Consider the following 27,220-nt stretch of genomic DNA (forward strand, 5'->3'; position numbering starts at 1 on the left):
TTTAATTGGGAAAAAACTGGATACTAGGCCTTTGTCAAATATTTCAAAAAAATGAAACGACGTATATCTGGAAAAAAATTAATTAAAAAAAAATGATTTCAGGATATGTAGAATAAATAGCAGTTCAATGAATGGCCTGGAAAATTTAAAAAGTTGCTCTTGAGATAAAACTGTCTGGAAAATATTAGAAACTTCTCGGAAAACGTAATAAAATATATTTCGAATGTCTCGAAAAATTATTATAAATGCCTGGAAAACGTGAGAAATTATTACGTCAAATACCTGAAAAATTTAATTAATTGTTTTTTGTTATTCCTGCAAACTTTGGCAAAAATTATGTAAACTCATTGGAGAACGTTTTAAATTACGTCACACATCTGGAAAATAGGATCATATATTTGCTAATTTTGTCTCACTGAAAACTCTGGAAAATATGACAAATTGATTAAAATTATTGAAAGAAGTAAAAAATGACCCTTAAGAAGACCTGAAATAAATTGAATAATTACTTCTAACGCCTGAAAAACATGAACAATGAATTGAAAATGGGATTTTAAATTCCTGGAAAATATGAAAAAAATTTCCAAAAGGTTGAAAAACGTAGAGAGAAATTACTTCAAGTTCTCAAAAGAATTAATGATTAATAATTGATCTAAGAAGATGTAGAAAGTGACTGGATCTGTGAACTTGAATTAAATGAAAAATTACTTTAAACAACTAAAAACATGAAAAAATCGTTTGTGAATCCTTAAAAAATGCTAATTTAAATGCCTGGAAAATATGAAAAAATATTCCGAAATTCTGGACTGGATATGAAAAAATCTAGTTGGAAAATGTGAAAAAAATAACATAAAAAATTACGTCAATGCCTGGACGACGTAAAAATCTCTGAAAACATAAAATAAAATTTCAGCTTCTTGAAAAACGTAAAAACGACCTCAAATACTGTAGAGTACTGGAATGAAATTTTTGTACAGGGTATTATAATTATTTATTTTATATTGATGACCTCAAATGTTTGGAAAACTTAGAAAATTTAATTGGTATTCAAGGATGTAATGAAACAAATTCATGGAAAAAAATGGCGTCAAATGCCTGGAAAGTATAAAAAATAATTTCAAATGTAGAGAAAACACTTAAATGATTTTTTTCTGGGGATTCTGAGTTCAACGAGATCCAATAATCAAGATATCTCTTAAACCAATTAACCTAGAAATGTGAAATTTAAATGAGAGTGTCGTTATGTAACTCCCTAGCCTGGTAATAAAGAATTTTTAAAGAATTCAGGCCTTAACTGGGACAAATTTGGACAACAAATTCGTCTGAGGTTTCTGGAATCAACGGTCCCAATAATTCAAAATATCGCTTAAACCACTTAACCTAGAAAGCGGAAATTTGAATGAGAGTTTCTTTATGTAACCCTCTAGACTAGTACTGAAGGATTTTTCAAGATTTCAAGGCTTAACTATGAAAAAGTCGGACAAGAGTACTTTGCCTGGGTATTTTAAGTTGAACCACCCACAAAAGTCAAGATATCTCCTAACCCTTTTAAATTAGAAACTTCATATTCAGAGGAACGTTTCTTAGTACAATCCATGAGCGTTCCACAAAAGGATTTTTAGGTCTTTTAACTCTAACTGGGAAAAATGTGAAACGAGGTTTTGTTCTGGGGACTTCAGGTTTAACCGACCATTAAAATCAACTTATCTCTAAAAGGACTTCACCTGGAAACTCCAAATTTAAAGGGAAGTTTCTTTATGTATCCCCTTTAGCCTGGTACTGAAGGATTTTTGAAGAATTCAATTCTTTACTGGGAAAAAATTGGATAATAGTTCAAGGATAATAGTCTGGAGATTCTGGAATCAAAGAACTCGAATAGTTAAGATATCTCTAAAACCACTTAACGCAGAAACTTCAAATTTGGAGGAACCTTTCTTGGTACTATTCGTGAGCGTTCCACAAAAGCATTTTTAAATATTTTGACTCTAACTGTCAAAAATTAGGAACAATATTTTCTTCTTAGGATTCCAGGTTTCACCGGCACAAAAATCAAAATATCTCTTAAATCGTTTAACCTAGAAACCTCAAATTTTAAGGATAGCTTCCTCATTCAACCCTTAAGCGTTCCACAAAAAGATTTTTAAAGGATTTTACTTTTAACTATTAATAATAAGAAAAAGGGCGTTCACAGAGGTCAAACAATCGGATTTCCTATTCTTAATATATAATCACATAGGAATTCATACATTTTATTTTCATTTCATAACAATAACAGATGGCTTTAGTATATCGCTGGAGGGATGCCTAAAGAACCTTCTTACAATTTTCGTGTGTGCAGGTTACTTAGTGTAAAAAATTTTCGTGGCCTTTGACTCCAAACTCCCAAGGCAAGTACCTCATATTGTTTTTTGTCACTGACTGAGTCACAAAAATCCATATTTTTCTTAGACCAGTTGACCTAGGAACTTGAAATTTGGAATACAGTTTCTCCATACAACGTCCGAACGATGTACAAAAGAATTTTTCCAATAATTCTGCCTTAATTAAGAGAAAATGGGGAGCAAAGCTGTCCTCTTACGGCCATACGACCACGATAATCAATATTGTGCTTGAACCAAATGACCTAGAAACTTGACATTTTTTAAGGAGTTTCTGTATACACCCTTTCAGCCTTGTACATAATTCCCTGTCAATAAATTGATACCTCCATGTCATTTGAGGATTTTTACATTTTCTCGAAAATTGAAATTTTATTTCATGTTTTCCAGGCGTTTGATGTCATTTTTCACCGTTCGTTTAATTTCCAGAAGGTTTCCAAAAGTATTTTTTTAATTTTCCAGGCAATTCAAGAAAATCATATTCAATAACAAATAAAGTTCCAATCCTTTTCCATGTGTTCCAGGCATTTGAAGTCAGTTCTGTTGACTTCCAGGCATTGGAAATAGTATTCCAGACGTTTGACGTACTTTTTCAAAATATAATTTCCTTATTTAGGGCCTAAATTCCTTAAAAAATCCCTCAGTACCAAGCCAGAAGGTTTCAGAAAGACACTTTCCTTCAAGCTTCATGTTTCTAGGTTAAGTCATTTAGGAGAGATCTTGATTTTTGTAGCTTGTTGATCCCAGAGCCCCCAAACGAAGGTCTGTTGTTCAATTTTGCTGGTTAAGCCTTGAATTATTGAAAAAAACCTTTGGTACCGGGCTAGGGAGTTGCATAAAGAAACCCTTCTTCAAGTTTAAAGTTTCTAGGTTAATTTGTTTAAGAGATATTATGATTACTGGGGCTAGTAGATCCCAAAAACCTCAGGCGAAGACTTTTGTCCAATTTTTTCTCAGTTAAGCCAATCATTCTTAAAAAATTTTTTAGCACCAGGCTAAAAGGTTGCATAAAGAAACTTCCCTTTAAATTTGGAGTTTCTAGGTGAAGTCCTTTTAGAAATATGTTGATTTTAATGGTCGGTTAAACCTGTAGTCCCCAGAACAAAACCTCGTTTCAAATTTTTCCCAGTTAGAGTAAAAATACCTAAAAATCCTTTTGTAGAATGTTTAGGGATTGTACTAAGAAATGTTCCTCCGAATATGAAGTTTCTAATTTAAAAGGGTTAGGAGATATCTTGACTTTTGTGGGTGGTTCAACTTAAAATACCCGGGCGAAGTACTCTTGTCCGATTTTTTCATAGTTTAGCCTCGAAATCTTGAAAAATCCTTCAGTACCAGTCTAGAGGGTTGCATAAAGAAACTCTCCTTCAAATTTCAGCTTTCTAGGTTAAGTGGTTTAAGAGATATTTTGAATTATTGGGACCGTTGATTCCAAAAACCTCAGACGAAGGCCTGTTGTCCAAATTTGTCCCAGTTAAGGCCTGAATTCTTTAAAAATTCTTTAGTACCAAGCTAGGGAATTGCATAGAGAAACTCTGCTTTAAATTTAACGTTTCTAGATTAACTGGTTAAAAAGATAACTCGATTTTTGTACCTCGTTGTCCCCAAAATCTCTCAGACAAAAGCCTGTTGTCCATTTTTTCCCAATTAAGCCTTGAATTCTTGAAAAATCATTTAGTATTAAGCTAGGGAGTTGCATAAAGAAACTCTCCTTCAAATTTCACGTTCACCAACCCCCTATCTTGGTACTAAAAGATTTTTTAAGAATTCAAGGCTTAACCGGGAAAAAATGAACAACAGGCTTTCGTCTGAGGGATTCTGGGATCAACGAGGTACAAAAATCAAGTTATCTTTTTAACCAGTTAACCTAGAAATGTGAAATTTGAAGTAGAGTTTCTTTATGCAACCTCCTAGCTTGGTACTAAAGGATTTCTCAAGAATTCAAGCCTTAACTATGAAAAAAATGAAGAACAATCCTTCGTATGAGGATTCTAAGATTAACGGACCACAATAATTGTGATATCTCTTAAACCACTTAACTTAGAAACCTGAAATTTGAAGGAGAGTTTCTTTATGCAACCCCTTAGCCTGCTACTAAAGATTTTTTCAAGATTTCAAGCCTTAACTATGGACAAATTTGACAAGAGTACTTTGTCTGGGTATTTTTAGTTGAATTGTCCACAAAAATCAGGATATCTTCTAACCCTCTTAACCTAGAAACGTTAAATTTAGAGGAACGTTTCTTGGAAAAATCTATGAGCGTTGTACAAGACAATTTTTGGGTATTTTAACGTGAAATGGAAAAAATGGGTAATAACGTTTTCTTCTGAAGTTTCCAGGTGTAACTGGCCATTAAAAGCAGCATATCTCTGAAACGACTTAACTTAGAAGCTCCAAATTTAAAGGAGAGTTTCTTTATGCAACCTCCTAGCATGGTACTAAAGGATTTTTAAATAATTCAAGGCTTAATCAGGAAAAAATGGACACCAGGCTTTCGTCTGAGGCATTCTGGAATTAACGAGGTACAAAAATGAAGATATATTTTCAACCAGTTAACCTAGAAACGTGGAATTTGAAGGAGAGTTTCTTTATGCAACTCCCTAGCCTGGTACTAAAGGATTTTCCAAGAATTCAAGGCTTACCCAGGAAAAAATGGACACCAGGCTTTCGTTTGAGGCATTCTGGAATTAACGAGGTACAAAAATGAAGATATCTTTTCAACCAGTTAAACTAGAAACGTGAAATTTGGAGGAGAGTTTCTTTATGCAACTCTGTAGCCTGCTACTAAAGGGTTTTTCAAGAATTCAAGGCTTAACCGGTAAAAAATGGACAACAGGCTTTCGTCTGAGGGATTCTTGGATCAACGAGATACAAAAATGAAGATATCTTTTCAACCAGTTAACCTAGAAACGGGAAATTTGAAGGAAAGTGTCTTTATGCAACCCCCTATCTTGGTACTAAAGGACTTTTTAAGAATTCAAGGCTTAACCGGGAAAAAATGAACAACAGGCTTTTGTCTGAGGGATTCTGGGAACAACGAGGTACAAAAATCAAGATATCTTTTTAACCAGTTAACCTAGAAACGTGAAATTTGAAGGAGAGTTTCTTTATGGAATTATCTAGCTTGGTACTAAAGGATTTTTTAAGAATTCAAGACTTAACCAGGAAAAAAAGGACAACAGGCTTTCGTCTGAGGGATTCTGGCATCAACGAGGTACAAAAATTAGAATATCTTTTAAACCAGGTAACCTAGAAACGTGAAATTTGAAGTAGAGTTTCTTTAGACAACACCCTAGCCTGCTACTGAAGGATTTCTTAAGAATTTAAGGCTTAACCGGGAAAAATGGACAACAAGCTTTCGTCTGAGGGATTCTGGGGTCAACGAGGTACAAAAATGACGATATCTTTACAACCAGTTAACCTAGAAACGTGAAATTTGAAGGAGAGTTTCTTTATGCAACTCCCTAGCCTGCTACTGAAGGATTTCTTAAGAATTCAAGGCTTAACCGGGAAAAATGAACAACAGGCTTTCGTCTGAGGGATTCTGGGCTCAAAGAGGTACAAAAATTAAGATATTTTTTCAACCAATTAACCTAGCAACGTGAAATTTGAAGTAGAGTTTCTTTAGACAACACCCTAGCCTGCTACTGAAGGATTTCTTAAGAATTCAAGGCTTAACCGGGAAAAATGGACAACAGGCCCTCGTCTGGAGGGTTCTGAGATCAACGAGCTACAAAAATCAAGATATCTTTTTAACCACTTAACCTAGAAGCGTGAAATTTGAAGGAGAGTTTCTTTATGCAATTCCCTAGCATGGTACTAAAGCATGTCTCAAGAATTTAAGCCATAACTGGAAAAAAACTGGATAATAGGCCTTCGTCAAATAAATGAAACGACACATGTCTGGAAAATTTTAAAAATGACTTCCGTTGCCTAAAATAAATTACAATTTATTTTTAAATAATCCAATGGCCTGAAAAATAATTTCAAGTGAACAATTTAAAAAGTTGCCCCTGAAATAAAATAAAAATCACTAAATCGCCTAAAACCATGAAAAACAAATTGAAAATCCTTGAAAAATCCCCCCAAAAACGCCTCAAATAAAGTGAAAAAAAGACTTCAGAGAGACGAAAAAATGCCATTAAACTCCCTCAAGACCCGAAAAAATGCCAATTTTTTTCAGCATCAAAACCCCAACTTAATACCTGACATTTTGAACAACAAACCGCCTCCAAACAATAACAGAAACCAATTAAAAAAATGTCATTAAATTAACATACATGCATAACAATTACGTCAGGCACCTCATGCATTTCAATGGCGATTTTTATGTGCATGATGAATTTTTATTATCGGTTCAATTTTTTTTCCTGTTCGTACTTTTTCGCGGATGTTTTGTTTTACTGTTATTCCTGTTTGTGTTTGTTACAAACAACCGTTCGGGGGCCATATTCGGCGCGATTTGATGCATATGAGTTGGTTTTCGGTCAGTTGATAACCAGAAGTCGGTATGGTCTGTTTTATGGTTAATTTTAAGTCGATTCGGTGCGTGCGGGATTTGCTGATGGTTTATGGTTGAAAAAACGCGGTTTTTCGGTTCATTTCAAGCATGTTTCAGTTCAAGTAAGTTATGGTTGTGCTAATGTACAAGATGCGGTCAAAGGCTTTACAAAAATCTAAATAACTTGAAGAGTCGTGGAACGATTTTATTGATTTTGGTTTCATATGAAAGCCAATGAGGTTCTTAACCAAAAAGGTCTTTACGAGTTTCCTTGTAAATACAACCGTTTTGGAGTTATTAAGAAGTTTTCCAACAGATCCAAAAAAAATCTTGATACTGTCAAAGGCTTCAGCAAAATCTAAATATCTCGAAAACTCTTGGACCGATTTTAACGCTTTTGGTCTCAAATAAAAGCCAATGAATTTCTTCATGAAAAAGCTCCTAACGGGTTCCTTGTAAATACAACCGTTTTGGAGTTTTCAAGACATCAGAGCAGTTAGCACAAAAAAAATTTTTTTTTTTCAATTTTTCAGGATGTCTGGAATAACCCTTGCCGGCGGTCCTAATTCGGCCCCAAACGAAATTGGTGGCGACGGGGGCGCCACCAGAGCCCTGAAACTGCAAACGGACACGCCCCATCTGGTGAGCATGGGCGGCGACAGGCTCAGCACTTCTGTGACGTTGCATCCCCTTCCACCAGGTACGAAGAAATGAAATAGAAGATTCTATGTATTGTGGAAAAAGAGGTCTTTAATTTGGTGAAAACCGTTTGAATCTAGCTTTATTGGATCAGGAGTTATCCGGCAGTGAGTCCGAGGTTGATGTAATGAGGCTCTGCTGACGTGAAGCGAATTTCTAATGGCCATAACTCATGAACTATTGGTCCTGTTGAAAAAAATTAAGGAGATTCTTGTTGCTCATCAGTGGTTTTTTAAATTTGGTTATGATGATGTTGAAGGCAGATCAACTTTCAAAGAAGATACAGGCGATTTTTGTACCATGATCTGCTGTAAATAGGATGTTATGTCTAATAGCTTGAATATCTTCAGTGGTATTGGATTTAGGGCCTTAGTAGTTATTATCAACATTTTAGAATTCTTCATCACCAATCCAACAAAGTTTATTTTATGCTTATAGCTGTAGTAGATCAAGAGTTATTAGCCAATAACTCAGAGTCTGACGTATCAAACCCTTACTGACGTGCAGCAAACTTCAAATGACCATAACTCATAAACTATAGGCTGTATTAAAAAAATTTAAGAAGATTCTTGTAGCCATTCAGACATTCTTTAATTTTGGTTATGATGCTGACGACTGTAGATTAACTCCCAAAGAAGATACAAGCGATTTTTGTGCCATGACTGCTGTAAAATGGATATTAGGTCTAATAGCTTGATTATCTTTAGTGGTATTCGGTTTAGGGCTTTAGTAGTTATTATCAACATTTTATAATTATTCATCACCAATCCAACAAGGTTTATTTTATGCTTCTAGCTGCAGTAGATCAAGAGTTATTAGCCAATAACTCAGAGTCTGACGTATCAAACTCTTACTGAGGTGCAGCAAACTTCAAATGACCATAACTCATAAACAATAAGCTCTATTAAAAAAATTTAAGATGATTCTTGTAGCTATTCAGACCTTCTTCAACTATCATTCTGATACACATTACCGTAGATACACTACCAGAGAAGATACAAGCGATTTTTATGCCATGACTACTGTAAAGTGGGTATTAGGTATAATAGCTTGATTATCTTCAGTGGTATTAGGTTTAGGGCTTTAGTAGTTATTATCAACATTTTAGAATTATTCATCACCAATCCAACAAAGTTTATTTTATGCTTCTAGCTGCAGTAGATCAAGAGTTATTAGCCAATAACTCAGAGTCTGACGTATGAAACCCTTACTGACGTGCAGCAAACTTCAAATGATCATAACTCTTAAACAATAAGCTCTATTAAAAAAATTTAAGATGATTCTTGTAGCTATTCAGACCTTCTTCAACTATCATTCTGATACACATTACCGTAGATACACTACCAGAGAAGATACAAGCGATTTTTATGCCATGACTACTGTAAAGTGGGTATTAGGTATAATAGCTTGATTATCTTCAGTGGTATTAGGTTTAGGGCTTTAGTAGTTATTATCAACATTTTAGAATTATTCATCACCAATCCAACAAAGTTTATTTTATGCTTCTAGCTGCAGTAGATCAAGAGTTATTAGCCAATAACTCAGAGTCTGACGTATGAAACCCTTACTGACGTGCAGCAAACTTCAAATGATCATAACTCTTAAACAATAAGCTCTATTAAAAAAATTTAAGAAGATTCTTGTAGCCATTCAGACATTCTTTAACTTTAGTTATGATGCTGACGACTGTAGATCAACTCCCAAAGAAGATAGAAGCGATTTTTGTGCCATGACTGCTGTGAAAGGGATATTAAGTCTAATAGCTTGATTATCTTTAGTGGTATTAGGTTTAGGGCTTTAGTAGTTATTATCAACATTTTAGAATTATTTATCACCAATCCAACAAAGTTTATTTTATGCTTCTAGCTTTAGTAGATCAAGCGTTATTAACCAATAACTCAGAGTCTGACGTATCAAACCCTTACTGACGTGCAGCAAACTTGAAATGACCATAACTCGTAAACTATAAGCTTCATTAAAAAAATTTAAGAAGATTCTTGTAGCCATTCAGACATTCTTCAACTATCATTATGATGCTCATTACTGTAGATGACCTACCAAAGAAGATACAAGCGATTTTTATGCCATGACTGCTGTGAAAGGGGTATTAAGACTAATAGCTTGATTATCTTCAGTGGTATTAGGTTTAGGGCTTTAGTAGTTATTATCAAAATTTTAGAATTATTAATCAGCAATTCAACAAAGTTTATTTTATGCTTCTAGCTGCAGTAGATCAAGAGTTATTAGCTAATAACTCTGGGTCTGACCTATCAAACCCTTACTGACGTGCAGCAAACTTTAAATTACCAGAACTCGTAAACTATAAGATCTATTAAAAAAATTTAAGAAGATTCTTATAGCCATTCAGACATACTTCAACTCTAATTATGATGCTGACGACTGTAGATCAACTTCCAAAGAAGATACAAGCGATTTTTGTGCCATGACTGCTGTAAAAGGGATATCAGGTCTAATAACTTGAATATCTCCAATGGTATTAAGTTTAGGGTTTTAAAAGTTATTATTAACATTTTAGAAATAGTAATTTTGAATCCACTAAAGTTTATTTTATGCTTCTAGGTTCAGTAGATCAAGACTTATCAACCAATAACCCCGAGCCTGACTTATCAAAGCTTTACTGACGTGAAGGAAACTTCAAACGACCATAACTCCTAAACTATTTGTCCTATTGAAAAAATTTAAAAAGCCTTTAATAGCCAATCAGATATTCAGTAAATTTAGTTATTATGCTCATGACTGTAGATCAACTAGCAAAGAAGATACAAACGATTTTTGTATTGTAATCCCCTTAAAACATCTAAATTCCATAAAAGCCTCAATGTACTGTTAAAAACCACTTTTATTCACTGAAACCCAACTCTGGTCTGTGTAAACAATTTTTTTTGGCAGACTTAGCACGTTATCTTATCGACTCGTATACAACAAAAAGTTTCATTGTTTTTAACGATGCCGGTGTTATAATAGAACCTAAAACCCACGCACCTAATCACGTTTCATACGTAATAAAAATGTACACAGAAACCAGATTTACCGGAAAATCTATAGGAAAATTCACTTGTCACATAAGCGTATTCTGAATTGTGTCGTTTTCCAGTGTTTTAGAGGCAGTTGGGCTACTCTCAGACCACTAAAGTAAGTTGAACTGGTTTAATCAATAATTAATTTTATATTAAAGCAGATTTTTTAATTATTTTTTTGGACCACGCCCATGTACCTCAACTACCGCCACAGCCTATGTCACTGCTCTAAACCCAATATCACTGGAGATATTCAAACTATTAGACATGATGTCCCTTTTACAGTAGCCACAGCATAAAAATGACGCGTATCTTCTTTACGGGTTGTTCTACAATTATGACCATAATAACCAAAGTTAAAGAATGGTTGACGTGCTGCAAGAATCTTTTTAATTTTTTAAAATAGGATGATTAGTTTAGAAGTTATGGTCGTTTGAAATTTGCTTCACGTCAGTAAAGCTTCGATACGTGAGGCTCGAAGTTATTGGTTGATAACTCCTGATCTACTGAAGCTAGAAGCGTAAAATAAACTTTGTTGGATCGGCAATGAATAATTCTAGAATGTTGATAATAAGTACTAAAGCCCTAAACCTAATACCACTGGTGATATTTAAATTATTAGACATGATATCGCTTTTACAGCAGTCATAGCATAAGATTCGCTTGTATCTTCTTTGGGAGTTGATTTACAGCCGTCAGCATCATAAACAAACCTGAAGGCTCTCTGATTTAGTATAAGAATCTTTTTAAATTTTTTGATTTGGGTTAATAGTTTAGAAGTTATGGTCATTTGAAGTTTGCTTCACGTCAGTAAGGATTTAATACGTAAGGCTCTGAGTTATTGGTTGATAACTCTTGATCTACTGATGCTAGAAACATAAAATAAATTTTGTTAGATTGGCCATGAACAATTCTAAAATTTTATTAATGACTACTAAAGCCCTAAACCGAATACCACTGAAGATATTTAAGGTATTAGGTTTAATATCTTTTTGAAAGCAGTCATGGCAAAAAAATCCCTTGTAACTTCTTTGGCAGTTGACTTACAGTAATAAGCATCATAACCAAAATTAAGGAATCTCTGATTGACTACAAGAATCTTCTTAAATTTTTTTAATAAGACGTATACTTAGGGAGTTATGGTCATTTGAAGTTTTCTTTACGTGAGCAGAGCTTCCATACGTCAAGCTCGGGGTTATTGGTTAATAACTCTTGATCTACTGAAGCTAGAAGCATGAAATAAACTTTACTAGACTGCTGATGATCAACTTAAAAATATTGCCACTATGTACTAAAGCCCTAAACCCAATACCACTGGAAATATTTAAATTATTAGACATGATGTCCGTTTTACAGCAGTCATAGCATAAAAATAGCTTGTATCTTCTTTGGGACTTTATCTACAGTCATCAGCATTAGAACCAAAGTTGCAAAATATCTGACTGGCTGCAAGAATCTTTTTAAATTTTTTTAATAAGGTTAATAGTTTAGGAGTTATGGTCATTTGAAGTTTGCTTCACGTCAGCAGAGCTTCCTTACGTCAGGCTTAGGATTATTGCTTGATAACACTTGATCTACGGAAGCTAGAAGCATGAAATACTATAACTTAACTGAGTTACTTAGGATCAACTTTAAAATATTGATACTGTGTACCAAAGCCCTAAACCCAATACCACTGGAGATATTTCAATTATTAGACATGATATCCCTTTTACATCAGTCATGTCATAAAAATCTCTTGTATCTTCTTTGGCAGTTGACTTACAGTAATAAGCATTATAACCAAAATTAAGGAATCTCTGATTGACTACAAGAATCTTCTTAAATTTTTTCAATAGGATTTATACTTTGGAAGTTATGGTCATTTGAAGTTTTCTTCACGTCAGCAGAGCTTGCATACGTCAAGGTCAGAGTTATTGGTTGATAACTTTTGATCTACCGAAGCTAGAAGCATGAAATGAACTTTACTGGGTTATTTATGATCAACTTTAAAATATTGATACTGTGTACCAAAGCCCTAAACCCAATACCACTGGAGATATTTAAATTATTAGACATGATATCCCTTTTACATCAGTCATGGCATAAAAATCGCTTGTATCTTCTTTGGCAGTTGATCTACAGTCATCAGCATCATAACCAAAGTTGCAAAATATCTGACTGGCTACAAGAATCTTCTTAAATGTTCTTAATAGGATTAGTAGTTTAGGAGTTATGGTCATTTAAAGTTTGCTTCACGTCAGCAGAGCGTCCATACCTCAAGCTCGGCGTTATTGGTTGATAACTTTTGATCTGTTGAAGCTAGAAGCACGAAATAAACTTTACTAGACTGCTGATGATCAACTTAAAAATATTGATACTATGTACTAAAGCCCTAAATCCAATAGCACTGGAGATATTTAAATTATTATGCATGTTATCCCTTTTACAGCAGTCTTAGCATAAAAATTGCTTGTATCTTTTTTGGGAGTTGATCTACAGTCGTCAGCATCATACCCAAACCTGAAGGCTCTTTAATTTGGTACAAGAATCTCTTTAAATTTTTTGAATTGGATTAATAGTATAGGAGTTATGGTCATTTGAAGTTTGCTTCACGTCAGTAAGGATTTAATACGTAAGGCTCTGAGTTATTGGTTGATAACTCTTGATCTACTGATGCTAGAAACATAAAATAAATTTTGTTAGATTGGCCATGAACAATTCTAAAATTTTATTAATAACTACTAAAGCCTTAAACCTAATACCACTGAAGATATTCAAGGTATTAGGTTTAATATCTTTTTGAAAGCAGTCATGGCAAAAAAATCCCTTGTAACTTCTTTGGCAGTTGACTTACAGTAATAAGCATCATAACCAAAATTAAGGAATCTCTGATTGACTACAAGAATCTTCTTAAATTTTTTTAATAAGACGTATACTTAGGGAGTTATGGTCATTTGAAGTTTTCTTTACGTGAGCAGAGCTTCCATACGTCAAACTCGGGGTTATTGGTTAATAACTCTTGATCTACTGAAGCTAGAAGCATGAAATAAACTTTACTAGACTGCTGATGATCAACTTAAAAATATTGCCACTATGTACTAAAGCCCTAAACCCAATACCACTGGAAATATTTAAATTATTAGACATGATGTCCGTTTTACAGCAGTCATAGCATAAAAATAGCTTGTATCTTCTTTGGGACTTTATCTACAGTCATCAGCATTAGAACCAAAGTTGCAAAATATCTGACTGGCTGCAAGAATCTTTTTAAATTTTTTTAATAAGGTTAATAGTTTAGGAGTTATGGTCATTTGAAGTTTGCTTCACGTCAGCAGAGCTTCCTTACGTCAGGCTTAGGATTATTGCTTGATAACTCTTGATCTACGGAAGCTAGAAGCATGAAATAAACTTAACTGAGTTACTTAGGATCAACTTTAAAATATTGATACTGTGTACCAAAGCCCTAAACCCAATACCACTGGAGATATTTCAATTATTAGACATGATATCCCTTTTACATCAGTCATGTCATAAAAATCTCTTGTATCTTCTTTGGCAGTTGACTTACAGTAATAAGCATTATAACCAAAATTAAGGAATCTCTGATTGACTACAAGAATCTTCTTAAATTTTTTCAATAGGATTTATACTTTGGAAGTTATGGTCATTTGAAGTTTTCTTTACGTCAGCAGAGCTTCCGTACGTCAGGCTCAGGGTTATTGCTTGATAACTCTTGATGTACCGAAGCTAAAAGCATGAAATAAACTTTACTGGGTTACTTATGATCAACTTTAAAATATTGATACTGTGTACCAAAGCCCTAAAGCTAACACCGCTGGAGATATTTAAATGATTAGCCATGATATCCTTTTTACAGCCATCATGGCATAAAAATCCCTTGTATCTTTTTTGGGATTTGATCTACAGTCATCAGTATAATAAGGAAAGTTGCAAAATATCTGACGGGCTGCAAGAATCTTCTTAAATTTTTTCAATAGGATTAGTAGTTTAGGAGTTATGGTCCTTTGAAGTTTGCTTCACGTCAGCAGAGCTTCCGTACGTCAGGCTCGGCGTTATTGCTTGATTACTCTTGATCTATTGAAGTTAGACTCATAAAATAACTGTTGCTGGATTGGTAGTAATCATTACTAATATATTGATAATATCTACTAAAACCATAAATCCAATAGCCCTGGAGATATTCTTACTTTTAGTCAAAATATCCCTTTTAATGAAGTCACAACTTAAAAATGCTTATATCATCTTTAAGAGTAGATTTACACTCATAAGTATCATAACTGAACTTGCATAATGTTTGATTAGCAACAAGAATCTTTTTACATTTTTTAAATAGAATCAATACATAAGTAGTTATGGTCATTTGAAGTTTGCTTCACGTCAGTAAAACTTTAATACGTAAGACTCTGAGTTATTGGTTGATAACTCTTGATCTACTGATGCCAGAAGCATAAAATAAACTTTGTTGGATTGGTGATGAACAATTCTAAAATGTTAATAATAACTACTAAAGCCCTAAACCTAATACCACTGAAGATATTCAAGCTATTAGGCTTAATACCTTTTTGAAAGCAGTCTTGGCACAAAAATCCCTTGTATCTTCTTTGGCAGTTGACTTACAGTAATAAGCATCATAACCAAAATTAAGGAATCTCTGATTGACTACAAGAATCTTCTTAAATTTTTTTAATAAGACGTATACTTAGGGAGTTATGGTCATTTGAAGTTTTCTTTACGTGAGCAGAGCTTCCATACGTCAAACTCGGGGTTATTGGTTAATAACTCTTGATCTACTGAAGCTAGAAACATGAAATAAACTTTACTAGACTGCTGATGATCAACTTAAAAATATTGCCACTATGTACTAAAGCCCTAAACCCAATACCACTGGAAATATTTAAATTATTAGACATGATGTCCGTTTTACAGCAGTCATAGCATAAAAATAGCTTGTATCTTCTTTGGGACTTTATCTACAGTCATCAGCATTAGAACCAAAGTTGCAAAATATCTGACTGGCTGCAAGAATCTTTTTAAATTTTTTTAATAAGGTTAATAGTTTAGGAGTTATGGTCATTTGAAGTTTGCTTCACGTCAGCAGAGCTTCCTTACGTCAGGCTTAGGATTATTGCTTGATAACTCTTGATCTACGGAAGCTAGAAGCATGAAATAAACTTAACTGAGTTACTTAGGATCAACTTTAAAATATTGATACTGTGTACCAAAGCCCTAAACCCAATACCACTGGAGATATTTCAATTATTAGACATGATATCCCTTTTACATCAGTCATGTCATAAAAATCTCTTGTATCTTCTTTGGCAGTTGACTTACAGTAATAAGCATTATAACCAAAATTAAGGAATCTCTGATTGACTACAAGAATCTTCTTAAATTTTTTCAATAGGATTTATACTTAGGAAGTTATGGTCATTTGAAGTTTTCTTCACGTCAGCAGAGCTTGCTTACGTCAAGGTCAGAGTTATTGGTTGATAACTTTTGATCTACCGAAGCTAGAAGCATGAAATAAACTTTACTGGGTTATTTATGATCAACTTTAAAATATTGATACTGTGTACCAAAGCCCTAAACCCAATACCACTGGAGATATTTCAATTATTAGACATGATATCCCTTTTAAAGCAGTGATAGCATAAAAATTGCTTGTATCTTCTTTGAAAGTTGATGTACAGTCATCAGCACCATAACCAAAGTTACAAAATATTTGACTGGCTACAAGAATCTTCTTAAATTTTTTCAATAGGATTAGTAGTTTAGGAGTTATGGTCCTTTGAAGTTTGCTTCACGTCAGCAGAGCTTCCGTACGTCAGGCTCGGCGTTATTGCTTGATTACTCTTGATCTATTGAAGTTAGACTCATAAAATAACTGTTGCTGGATTGGTAGTAATCGTTACTAATATATTGATAATATCTACTAAAACCATAAATCCAATAGCCCTGGAGATATTCTTACTTTTAGTCAAAATATCCCTTTTAATGAAGTCACAACTTAAAAAATGCTTATATCATTTTTAAGAGTAGATTTACACTCATAAGTATCATAACTGAACTTGCATAATGTTTGATTAGCAACAAGAATCTTTTTAAATTTTTTAAATAGAATCAATACATAAGTAGTTATGGTCATTTGAAGTTTGCTTCACGTCAGTAAAACTTTAATACGTAAGACTCTGAGTTATTGGTTGATAACTCTTGATCTACTGATGCCAGAAGCATAAAATAAACTTTGTTGGATTGGTGATGAACAATTCTAAAATGTTAATAATAACTACTAAAGCCCTAAACCTAATACCACTGAAGATATTCAAGCTATTAGGCTTAATACCTTTTTGAAAGCAGTCTTGGCACAAAAATCCCTTGTATCTTCTTTGGCAGTTGACTTACAGTAATAAGCATCATAACCAAAGTTAAGGAATCTCTTATTGACTACAAGAATCTTCTGAAATTTTTTCAATAAGACTTATACTTAGGGTGTTATGGTCATTTGAAGTTTTCTTGCCATCAGCAGAGCTTCCGTACGTCAGGCTCGGAGTTATTGCTTGAAAACTCTTAATCTACTCAAGCTAGAAGCATGAAATAAACTTTACTCGACTGCTGATGATCAACTTAAAAATATTGATACTATGTACAAAAGCGCTAAACCTAATACCACTGGAGATATTTCAATTATTAGACATGATATCCCTTTTACAGCAATCATAGCTAAAAAATCGCTTGTATCTTCTTTGGGAGTTGATCTACAGTTATCAGCATTATAACCAAAGTTGCAAAATATCTGACTGGCTACAAGAATCTTCACAAATTTTTTTAATAGGATTAATAGTTTAGGAGTTATGGTCATTTAAAGTTCGCTTCACGTCAGCAGAGCTTCCATACGTCAAGCTCGTGGTTATTGGTTGATAACTCTTGATCTATTGAAGCTAGAAGCATGAAATAAACTTTACTGGGTTACTTATGATCAACTTTAAAATATTGATACTGTGTACCAAAGCCCTAAACCCAATACCACTGGAGATATTTAAATTATTAGACATGATATCCCATTTACAGCAATCATAACTAAAAAATCCCTTGTATCTTCTTTGGGAGTTGATCTACAGTCATCAACATTATAATCAAAGTTGCAAAATATCTGACTGACTACAAGAATCTTTTAAAATTTTTTCAATAGGATTAATAGTTTAGGAGTTATGGTCATTTAAAGTTCGCTTCACGTCAGCAGAGCTTCCATATGTTACGCTCGGGGTTATTGTTTGATAACTCTTGATCTACTGAAGCTAGAAGCATGAAATAAACTTAACTGAGTTACTTAGGATTAACTTTAAAATATTGATATTGTGCACCAAAGCCCTAAACCCAATACCACTGGAGATATTTAAATTATTAGACATGATATCCCTTTTACATCAGTCATGGCATAAAAATCGCTTGTATCTTCTTTGGCAGTTGACTTACAGTAATAAGCATTATAACCAAAATTAAGGAATCTCTGATTGACTACAAGAATCTTCTTAAATTTTTTCAATAAGACTTTTACTTGGGGAGTTATGGTCATTTGAAGTTTTCTTTACGTCAGCAGAGGTTCCGTACGTCAGGCTCAGGGTTATTGCTTGATAACTCTTGATCTACCGAAGCTAGAAGCATGAAATAAACTTTACTGGGTTACTTATGATCAACTTTAAAATATTGATACTGTGTACCAAAGCCCTAAAGCTAACACCACTGGAGATATTTAAACTATTAGACATGACATCCCTTTTACAGCAATTCTGGCACAAAAATCACTTGCATCTTCTTTGGGAGTTAATCTACAGTCATCGACATCAGAACCAAAGTTGCAAAATATCTGACTGGCTGCAAGAATCTTCTTAATTTTTTTTAATAGGATTAGTAGTTTAGAAGTTATGGCCATTTGAAGTTTGCTTCACGTCAGCAGAGCTTGCATACGTCAAGCTCGGAGTCATTGGGTGATAACTCTTGATCTATTGAAGCTAGAAGCATGAAATAAATATTACTGGATTGCGAATGATCAACTTAAAAAGATTTATACTATGTACCAAAGCGCTAAACCCAACACCACTAAAGATATTTAAACTATTAGACATGACATCCCTTTTACAGCAGTTTTGGCACAAAAATCACTTGTATCTTCTTTCAAAGTTGATCTACAGTCATCAGCATCATAACCAAAGTTATAAAATATCTAAATGGCTACAAGAATCTTCTTAAATTTTTTCAATAGGATTAGTAGTTTAGGAGTTATGGTCATTTGAAGTTTGCCTCACGTCAGCAGAGCTTCCGTACGTCAAGCTCGGGGTTATTGCTTGATAACTCTTGATCTATTGAAGCTAGAAGCATAAAATAAACTTCATTGGGTTGGCAATGAACAACTTTAAAACACTGACTATTCTGCTGCTTCTACATGTATGTTTCCACTGAGTTTTCTATAGAAAATCATGATGATGTACCTATATGTCACTATATACAAAACGTGAAAATATTCCAGTTGGTTTTTCATGATCTATGAAAATCGGTTTTATTTCGCATCCAAGCTACACGAGGGGGCGTCTAAAAATATCTTTTATTACATTTGGAAGCCCATAAATTCAATAGAATGTCAATAACGCACGTTGTTATTATTATTATTATGAATTCTCGAGGGAGGTTACGCAACGATCACTCTCTGATGTTTCTCCTTGAAGATTCCGATCTTTGATTCACCGATCGGAGGGTCTTAAAATAGCCTCGGTCATAAACGATTTTAAATTAAAAATCCTCGGACGGAATTTTAAAAAGAGACAGAGAGAGCGAGAGGTTCAGAAGGAGGAAGTCGATCAGTTTTAATTCATTCGAACGTCAGATCTTATCGCGAACAGCAGTCGGATCGGGTTTCACTGATCATCTTCGGATAATTATTGTTTAATTGCGTTTCACATTTTTTGGAATTACAGGGTGTAAGAACTTCAGAGATGAAGAAAAAGAGGAAGCACGAACAGCTAAAGAAGAAGAAAACATTGAAACCTCATTAGAAGAATAAGAGCGAAAAAGAGATGTACTGCAGCTAATAAGGCGAAGAGAAAGGAGGCAAATAATGAAAAGAGGTTACGATCAGGATAGAAGAATGAAAGAAATGGACGCAAAAAAAGCTTTAGAAGAAGAAAACCTTTAAATCTCATTAGAACCATCGAAGAAGACGAAGAAGCCTGAGAAAGAGACGATCAAAAGTAGAAAAACAGTTCTTAGTAAATCCAGATGTACTGTAGCTAAAAAGACGAAGAGGAAAAAGGCAAAGAATGAGAAAAGCAATAGAGGAAGATGAAGTAAGAAGAACTATCGAAGAAAAAACAGTTGACCACCCTATTGAGGAATATTCTTCCCTCAAATACCTCACAAAGAATATTAAAAAACTCAAAATAAATACTCCAACTTAGGACCAACATTTTACTGAAGATAAAGACCGAATGACATTAGTTGCTAAAGTGTAGTAAGCTCTAAACTGAGAACTGACTAACTAAAAGGGATACTTTAAACAAAAGTTGCAATATCTCGAGTACTATTGGGTTTAGGGCCTTAGCGGGTATTATCAACATTTTAGAACTGATCATTATCATTCCAATAAAGTTTATTTTATGTATTTAGCTTCAGTACCTCAAAAGTTATCAACGAAAAACTCCGAGCCTGATGTTTTGAGGCTCTACTGACGTGAAGCAAAATTCAAATGATCATAACTACTTTTCTATTGATCCTATTTAAAAAATTTAAAAAGATTATTCTAGCTCATCGGATATGCCTGAAGTTTAGTTATTATGCTCAGGAACGTAAATCTACTACCAAAGAAGATATACGCAATTTTCGAGTGGTGACTTCGTTAAAAGGGATACTTTGAATAAAAGTTGGAATATCTCGAGTGTTAATGGGTTTAGGGCCTTAGCAGATATTATCAACATTTTAGAACTGATCATTATCATTCCAATAAAGTTTATTTCATGAATTTTGCTTCAGCAGATCAAAAGTTATCAACGAAAAACTCCGAGCCTGATGCATTAAAGCTCTACTGACGTGAAGCAAAATTCAAATGAGCATAACTACTTTTCTATTGATCCTATTTAAAAAATTCAAAAAGATTATTTTCGCTCATCGGATATGCCTGAAGTTTAGTTATGATGCTCAAGAACGTAAATCTACTACCAAAGAAGATATACGCAATTTTCGAGTGGTGACTTCGTTAAAAGGGATACTTTGAATAAAAGTTGGAATATCTCGAGTGTTATTGGGTTTAGGGCCTTAGCAGGTGTTATCAAAATTTTAGAACTGATCATTATCATTCCAATAAAGTTTATTTCATGAATTTAGCTTCAGTAGATCAAAAGTTATCAATGAAAAACTCCCAGCCTGATGTATCGAAGCTCTACTGACGTGAAGCAAAATTCAAATGATCATAACTATTTTTCTATTGATCCTATTTAAAAAAATTAAAAAGATTATTTTAGCTCATCGGATATGCCTGAAGTTTAGTTATTATGCTCAGGAACGTAAGTCTACTACCAAAGAAGATATAAGCAATTTTCGAGTCGTGACTTCGTTAAAAGGGATATTTTCAATAAAAGTTGGGATATCTCGAGTGGTATTGGGTTAAGGGCCTTAGCGGGTATTATCAACATTTTAGAACTGATCATTATCATTCCAATAAAGTTTATTTCATGAATTTAGCTTCAGTAGATCAAAAGTTATCAACGAAAAACTCCGAGCCTGATGTACCGAAGCTCTACTGACGTGAAGCAAAATTCAAATGATCATAACTATTTTTCTATTGATCCTATTTAAAAAATTTAAAAAGATTTTTCTAGCTCTTCAGATAGTCCTAAAGTTTAGTTATGATGCTCAAGAGCGCAAATCTACTACCAAAGAAGATATAAGCAATTTTCGAGTCGTGACTTCGTTAAAAGAGATACTTTGAATAAAAGTTGGAATATCTCGAGTGTTAATGGGTTTAGGGCCTTAGCCGATATTATCAACATTTTAGAACTGATCATTATCATTCCAATAAAGTTTATTTTATGAATTTAGCTTCAGTACCTCAAAAGTTATCAACGAAAAACTCCGAGCCTGATGTTTTGAGGCTCTACTGACGTGAAGCAAAATTCAAATGATCATAACTACTTTTCTATTGATCCTATTTAAAAAATTCAAAAAGATTATTCTAGCTCATCGGATATGCCTGAAGTTTAGTTATTATGCTCAGGAACGTAAATCTACTACCAAAGAAGATATAAACAATTTTCGAGTCGTGACTTCGTTAAAAGGGATACTTTGAATAAAAGTTGCAATATCTCGAGTGCTATTGGGTTTAGGGCCTTTGTAGGTATTATCAACATTTTAGAATTGATCATTAGCATTCCAATAAAGTTCATTTCATGAGTTTAGCTTAAATAGATCAAAAGTTATCAACGAAAAACTCCGAGCCTGATGCATTAAAGCTCTACTGACGTGAAGCAAAATTCAAATGAGCATAACTACTTTTCTATTGATCCTATTTAAAAAAATTTAAAAGATTATTCTAGCTCATCAGATATTCCTAAAGTTTAGTTATGATGCTCAGGAACGTAAATCTACTACCGAAGAAGATATAAACAATTTTCGAGTCGTGACTTCGTTAAAAGGGATATTTTGAATAAAAGTTGGGATATCTCGAGTACTATTGGGTTTAATGCTATAATAGGTATTATCAACATTTTAGAACTGATCATTATCATTCCAATAAAGTTTATTTCATGAGTTTTTCTTTAGTAGATCAAAAGTTATCAATGAAAAACTCCGAGCCTGATGTATCGAAGCTCTACTGACGTGAAGCGAAATTCAAATGATCATAACTATTTTTCTATTGATCCTATTTAAAAAATTCAAAAAGATTATTTTAGCTCATCGGATATGCCTGAAGTTTAGTTATGATGCCCAGGAACGTAAATCCACTACCAAAGAAGATATAAGCAATTTTCGAGTCGTGACTTCGTTAAAAGGGATACTTTGAATAAAAGTTGGAATATCTCGAGTGGTATTGGGTTTAGGGCTATAATAGGTGTTATCGAAATTTTAGAACTGATCATTTTCATTCCAATAAAGTTTATTTTATGAATTTAGCTTCAGTAGATCAAAAGTTATCAACGAAAAACTCCGAGCCTGATGTATTGAAGCTCTACTGACGTGAAGCAAAATTCAAATGAGCATAACTACTTTTCTATTGATCCTATTTAAAAAATTTAAAAAGATTATTCTAGCTCTTCGGATATGCCTGAAGTTTAGTTATTATGCTCAGGAACGTAAATCTACTACCAAAGAAGACATAAGCAATTTTCGAGTCGTGACTTCGGTAAAAGAGATACTTTGAATAAAAGTTCGAATATCTCAAGTGGTATTGGGTTTAGGGCCTTAGTAGGTATTATCAACATTTTAAAACTGATCATTATCATTCCAATAAAGTTTATTTCATGAGTTTAGCATCAGTAGATCAAAAGTTATCAACGAGACACTCCGAGCCTGATGTACTAAAGCTCTACTGACGTGAAGCAAAATTCAAATGATCATAACTATTTTTCTATTGATCCTATTTAAAAAATTTAAAAAGATTATTTTAGCTCATCGGATATGCCTGAAGTTTAGTTATGATGCTCAAGAACGTAAATGTACTACCAAGGAAAATACAAGCAATTTTCGAGTCGTGACTTCGTTAAAAGAGATATTTTGAATAAAAATTGGGATATCTCGAGTACTATTGGGTTTAATGCTATAATAGGTAGTTTCAAAATTTTAGAACTGATAATTTTCATTCCAATAAAATTTATTTCATGAGTTTAGCATCAGTAGATCAAAAGTTATCAATGAAAAACTCTGAACCTGATGTATCGAAGCTCCACTGACGTGAAGCAAAATTTAACTGACCATAACTCCTAAACTATTAATGGTATTATAAAAATTTAAAAAGATTTAATTAAACCATTAACCTCTGAGACCCACTGATTTTCCATAAAAAAATTAAAAGTGTTTTTCGCAAAAAAATCGTGGATATCCCCCTTGCAATTTCCGTAATTCACGTGTTCCTATGGGAATTATACTTTTGGATTTTTTTCTGGCTTTCCTATGGGAAATCGGAAGTTTCAGTATAACACTTTTTTGATTGCTTTTTCATTATCAATGCATAGCAAAAATTTTTTTTTCGATCGGACAACTTTTCAAAATTCTGAAATTTCCAGCCAGTTTTGGTCTAAAACCAAAAAATGCCAATAACTTTTTTCCTGTTCCTTTTTTGGAAAAATTTATAAAACACTTTTCGTTCTGTGTTTAAAAAAGGCACCCGTTGCAAAAATAAAAATGTGAAAATTTTCAATAGGTTTCCAGAAAATTGCCTTTTTTGAATTAGAGGTTTTCCGTTATTTTCTCCCACTGTATGGGAAATACCTTTAAAATTTCTTTTTCTATTTACAGCCCTTGCTATTCTGAACAACTTTTATCTAAACAATTTCCCTGTCAGACGCACAGTTTTTCCATAAAAAAATTAAAAGTGATTTTCGCAAAAAAATCGTGGGTGTCCCCCTTGTAATTTCTTTAATGCACGTGTTCCTATGGGAATTATACTTTTGTAATTTTTCCTGTATTTCCTATGGGAAATCGGAAGTTTTAGTATAACACTTTTTTAATTGCTTTTTCATGATCAATGCATAGCAAAAAAAACTTTTTTAATAAGCCAACTTTTCAAATTTTGAAATTTCCAGCCAGTTTTGGTCCAAAACCAAAAAATGCCAATAACTTTTTTCCTGGTCCTTTTTTGGAAAAATTCATAAAACACTTTTCGTTCTGTGTTTAAAAAAGGCACCCGTTGCAAAAATAAAAATGTGAAAATTTTCAATAGGTTTCCAGAAAATTGCCTTTTTTGAATTAGAGGTTTTCCGATATTTTCTCCCACTGTATGGGAAATACCTTCGAAATTTCTTCTTCTATCTACAGCCCTTGCTATTCTGAACAACTTTTATCTAAACCATTTCCCTTTCAGACGCACAGATTATCCATAAAAAAATTAAAAGTGATTTTCGCATAAAAATCGTGGGTGCCCCCCTTGCAATTTCTTTAATGCACGTGTTCCTATGGGAATTATACTTTTGTGATTTTTCCTGGCTTTCCTATGGGAAATCGGAAGTTTTAGTATAACACTTTTTTAATTGCTTTTTCATGATCAATGCATAGCAAAAAAAATTTTTTTGATCGGCCAACTTTTTAAAATTCTGAAATTTCAAGCCAGTTTTGATCCAAAACCAAAAAATGCCAATAACTTTTTTCCTGGTCCTTTTTTGGGAAAATTCATAAAACACTTTTCGTTCTGCGCTTAAAAAAGGCATCCGTTGCAAAAATAAAAATGTGAAAATTTTCAGTAGGTTTCAAGAAAATTGCCTTTTTTGGGTCAGAAATTTGGACCATGACTGCAGTAAAAAGGATATTATGTACAATAGCTTGAATATCTCTGGTGGTATTGGGTTTAGCACCTTAGTATCATCAACATTTTACAAGTGATCATTGATAATCCAATAAATTTTGTTTTTTGAGTCTAGCTTCAGTAGATCAAAAGTTATGAACCAAAAACACCGAGCCTTACGTATCGAAGCTCTACTGACGTAAAGCAAATTTCAAATGACTATAACTTCTAAACTATTACTTCAATTGGATTAACCCATGATTAGAGTGCATTTATCCATATTCAATATTCAGTACCATTGTCTACTTACTCGAATTTAACTGTCAAGATTTTTCTTTTCACTCTCTAGGATTTATTTATCCATTTTCCCGGAGGAAAAGCGGGTAACAGATGTTTCACTATACAACTATCTGGAAAATATTTAATTTTTTTTCAGGCAGTTCAGTGCATTTAACCATAATATGAAGGAGAAAGTAAGTGACAATCAATTCATGGAGTGCATGTAATCATCTCACAGAAAGTAAAGAGAGTGCATTTAACCCTCTGACAGAGATAACAGATAACTGACTTGCATGTGTGTGATTAATCCATTAGCGGAGTGAATGAATCCATATTCAATATTCGCTAGTACTGTATTTATCCATTGGCCAAAAGGAAAACAGAGTAATAGGTTTTAATATTGAACTAGTCTAGATTATAGTAAACGTTGATCTAGACCGGATCTAGACGTTGATTCTTCCAGGAGGTTCAGTGCATATAACCATCTCATGGAAAGAGTGCATTTAACCACCTCACAGAGGAGACGAGAGCATTTCTTATTTATTACAGGCAGTCTAGTGCATTTAGGCATCTGACAAAGATGAAAGATAGGAAAGCGCTTCAACTCGACTGCTTGGAGGAATATTTCAATTTTTCTAGGAAGAGTCACGTGCATTTAACCATTTTATGAAGGAAAATCGAGCGACAGGCTGCAACTTGAATAAATTGAGTGCATTCAACTATACACAGAAAGCAAGGGAGTATTGCATATTTATTCCAGGTAGTCGAGTGCATTTAGCCATCTGACAGAGATAAAAGATACGGTTTCACCCTGACAACGTGAAAGAATACAATTTTTTCCAAAGCAGTCGAGTGCATTTAACCATCTCTTGAAGGAAAAATTAGTGATAGGCTGCAACTTGAATAAACTGAGTGCATTCAACCACTACACAGAGAGCAAGGGATCATTGTATATTTATTCCAGGCAGTCGAGTGCATTTAGCCATCTGACAAAGATGAGAGATAGAAACAGGCTTCAATTTGACTGCGAGGAATATTTAAATTTTTTTGAAGCAGTCGAGTGCATTTAACCACCTTATGAAGAGGAAAAGAGTAACAGCCTGCTACTTGAATTATTCGAGTGCATTTAACCACTACACAGAGAGCAAGGGATCATTATATATTTATTCCAGGCAGTCGAGTGCATTTAGCCATCTGACAAAGATGAGAGATAGGAACAGGCTTCAGCTTGACTGCGAGGAATAATATTTCAATTTTTTTTGAAGCAGTAGAGTGCATTTAACCACCTTATGAAGAGGAAAAGAGTGACAGCCTGCTACTTGAATTATTCGAGTGCATTGAACCACTTTACAGAGACCAAGGGAGCATTGTATATTTATTCCAGGCAGTCGAGTGCATTTAGCCATTTGACAGAGATGAGAGATAGGAACAGGCTTCAGCTTGACTGCGAGGAATAATATTTCAATTTTTTTTGAAGCAGTAGAGTGCATTTAACCACCTTATGAAGAGGAAAAAAGTGACAGCCTGCTACTTGAATTATTCGAGTGCATTTAACCACTTCACAGAGACCAAGGGAGCATTTTTCTATTTATTCCAGGCAGTCGAGTGTATTTAGCCATCTGACAGAGATGAGTGATGGGAACAGGCTTCAGCTTGACTGCGAGGAATAATATTTCAATTTTTTTTAAGCAGTAGAGTGCATTTAACCACCTTATGAAGAGGAAAAGAGTGACAGCCTGCTACTTGAATTATTCGAGTGCATTTAACCACTTTACAGAGACCAAGGGATCATTGTATATTTATTCCAGGCAGTCGAGTGCATTTAGCCATCTGACAAAGATGA

At 33.7% G+C, this 27,220-nt stretch overlaps 3 protein-coding genes across 11 annotated transcripts in view; 2 read left to right on the forward strand and 1 right to left on the reverse strand.

The window, feature by feature from the left end:
• LOC126747559 (sex peptide receptor) overlaps positions 1–27,220 on the reverse strand; it is a 489,101-nt gene that overhangs the window by 327,119 nt on the left and 134,762 nt on the right. The window lies entirely within an intron of this gene.
• LOC126747561 (uncharacterized) overlaps positions 1–27,220 on the forward strand; it is a 127,259-nt gene that overhangs the window by 67,689 nt on the left and 32,350 nt on the right. The gene's annotated exons all lie outside the window — the stretch shown is intronic.
• LOC126747555 (pleckstrin homology-like domain family B member 1) overlaps positions 1–27,220 on the forward strand; it is a 170,412-nt gene that overhangs the window by 47,881 nt on the left and 95,311 nt on the right. The window contains exons 1-2 of one of the 3 annotated variants that reach the window (XM_050456277.1): positions 6,858–7,001; positions 7,413–7,579. In XM_050456277.1, the coding sequence (XP_050312234.1) occupies positions 6,988–7,001; positions 7,413–7,579 (181 nt within the window). In that variant the 5' untranslated portion in view covers positions 6,858–6,987. Of the gene's footprint in view, positions 1–6,857; positions 7,002–7,412; positions 7,580–10,618; positions 10,732–27,220 lie in introns of those variants that run through there. The other 2 variants (XM_050456278.1, XM_050456279.1) reach the window with 2 other exon arrangements.

Source organism: Anthonomus grandis, chromosome 19 (genome assembly GCF_022605725.1).
Source record: "Anthonomus grandis grandis chromosome 19, icAntGran1.3, whole genome shotgun sequence".
Taxonomy (NCBI): Eukaryota; Metazoa; Arthropoda; class Insecta; order Coleoptera; family Curculionidae; genus Anthonomus; species Anthonomus grandis.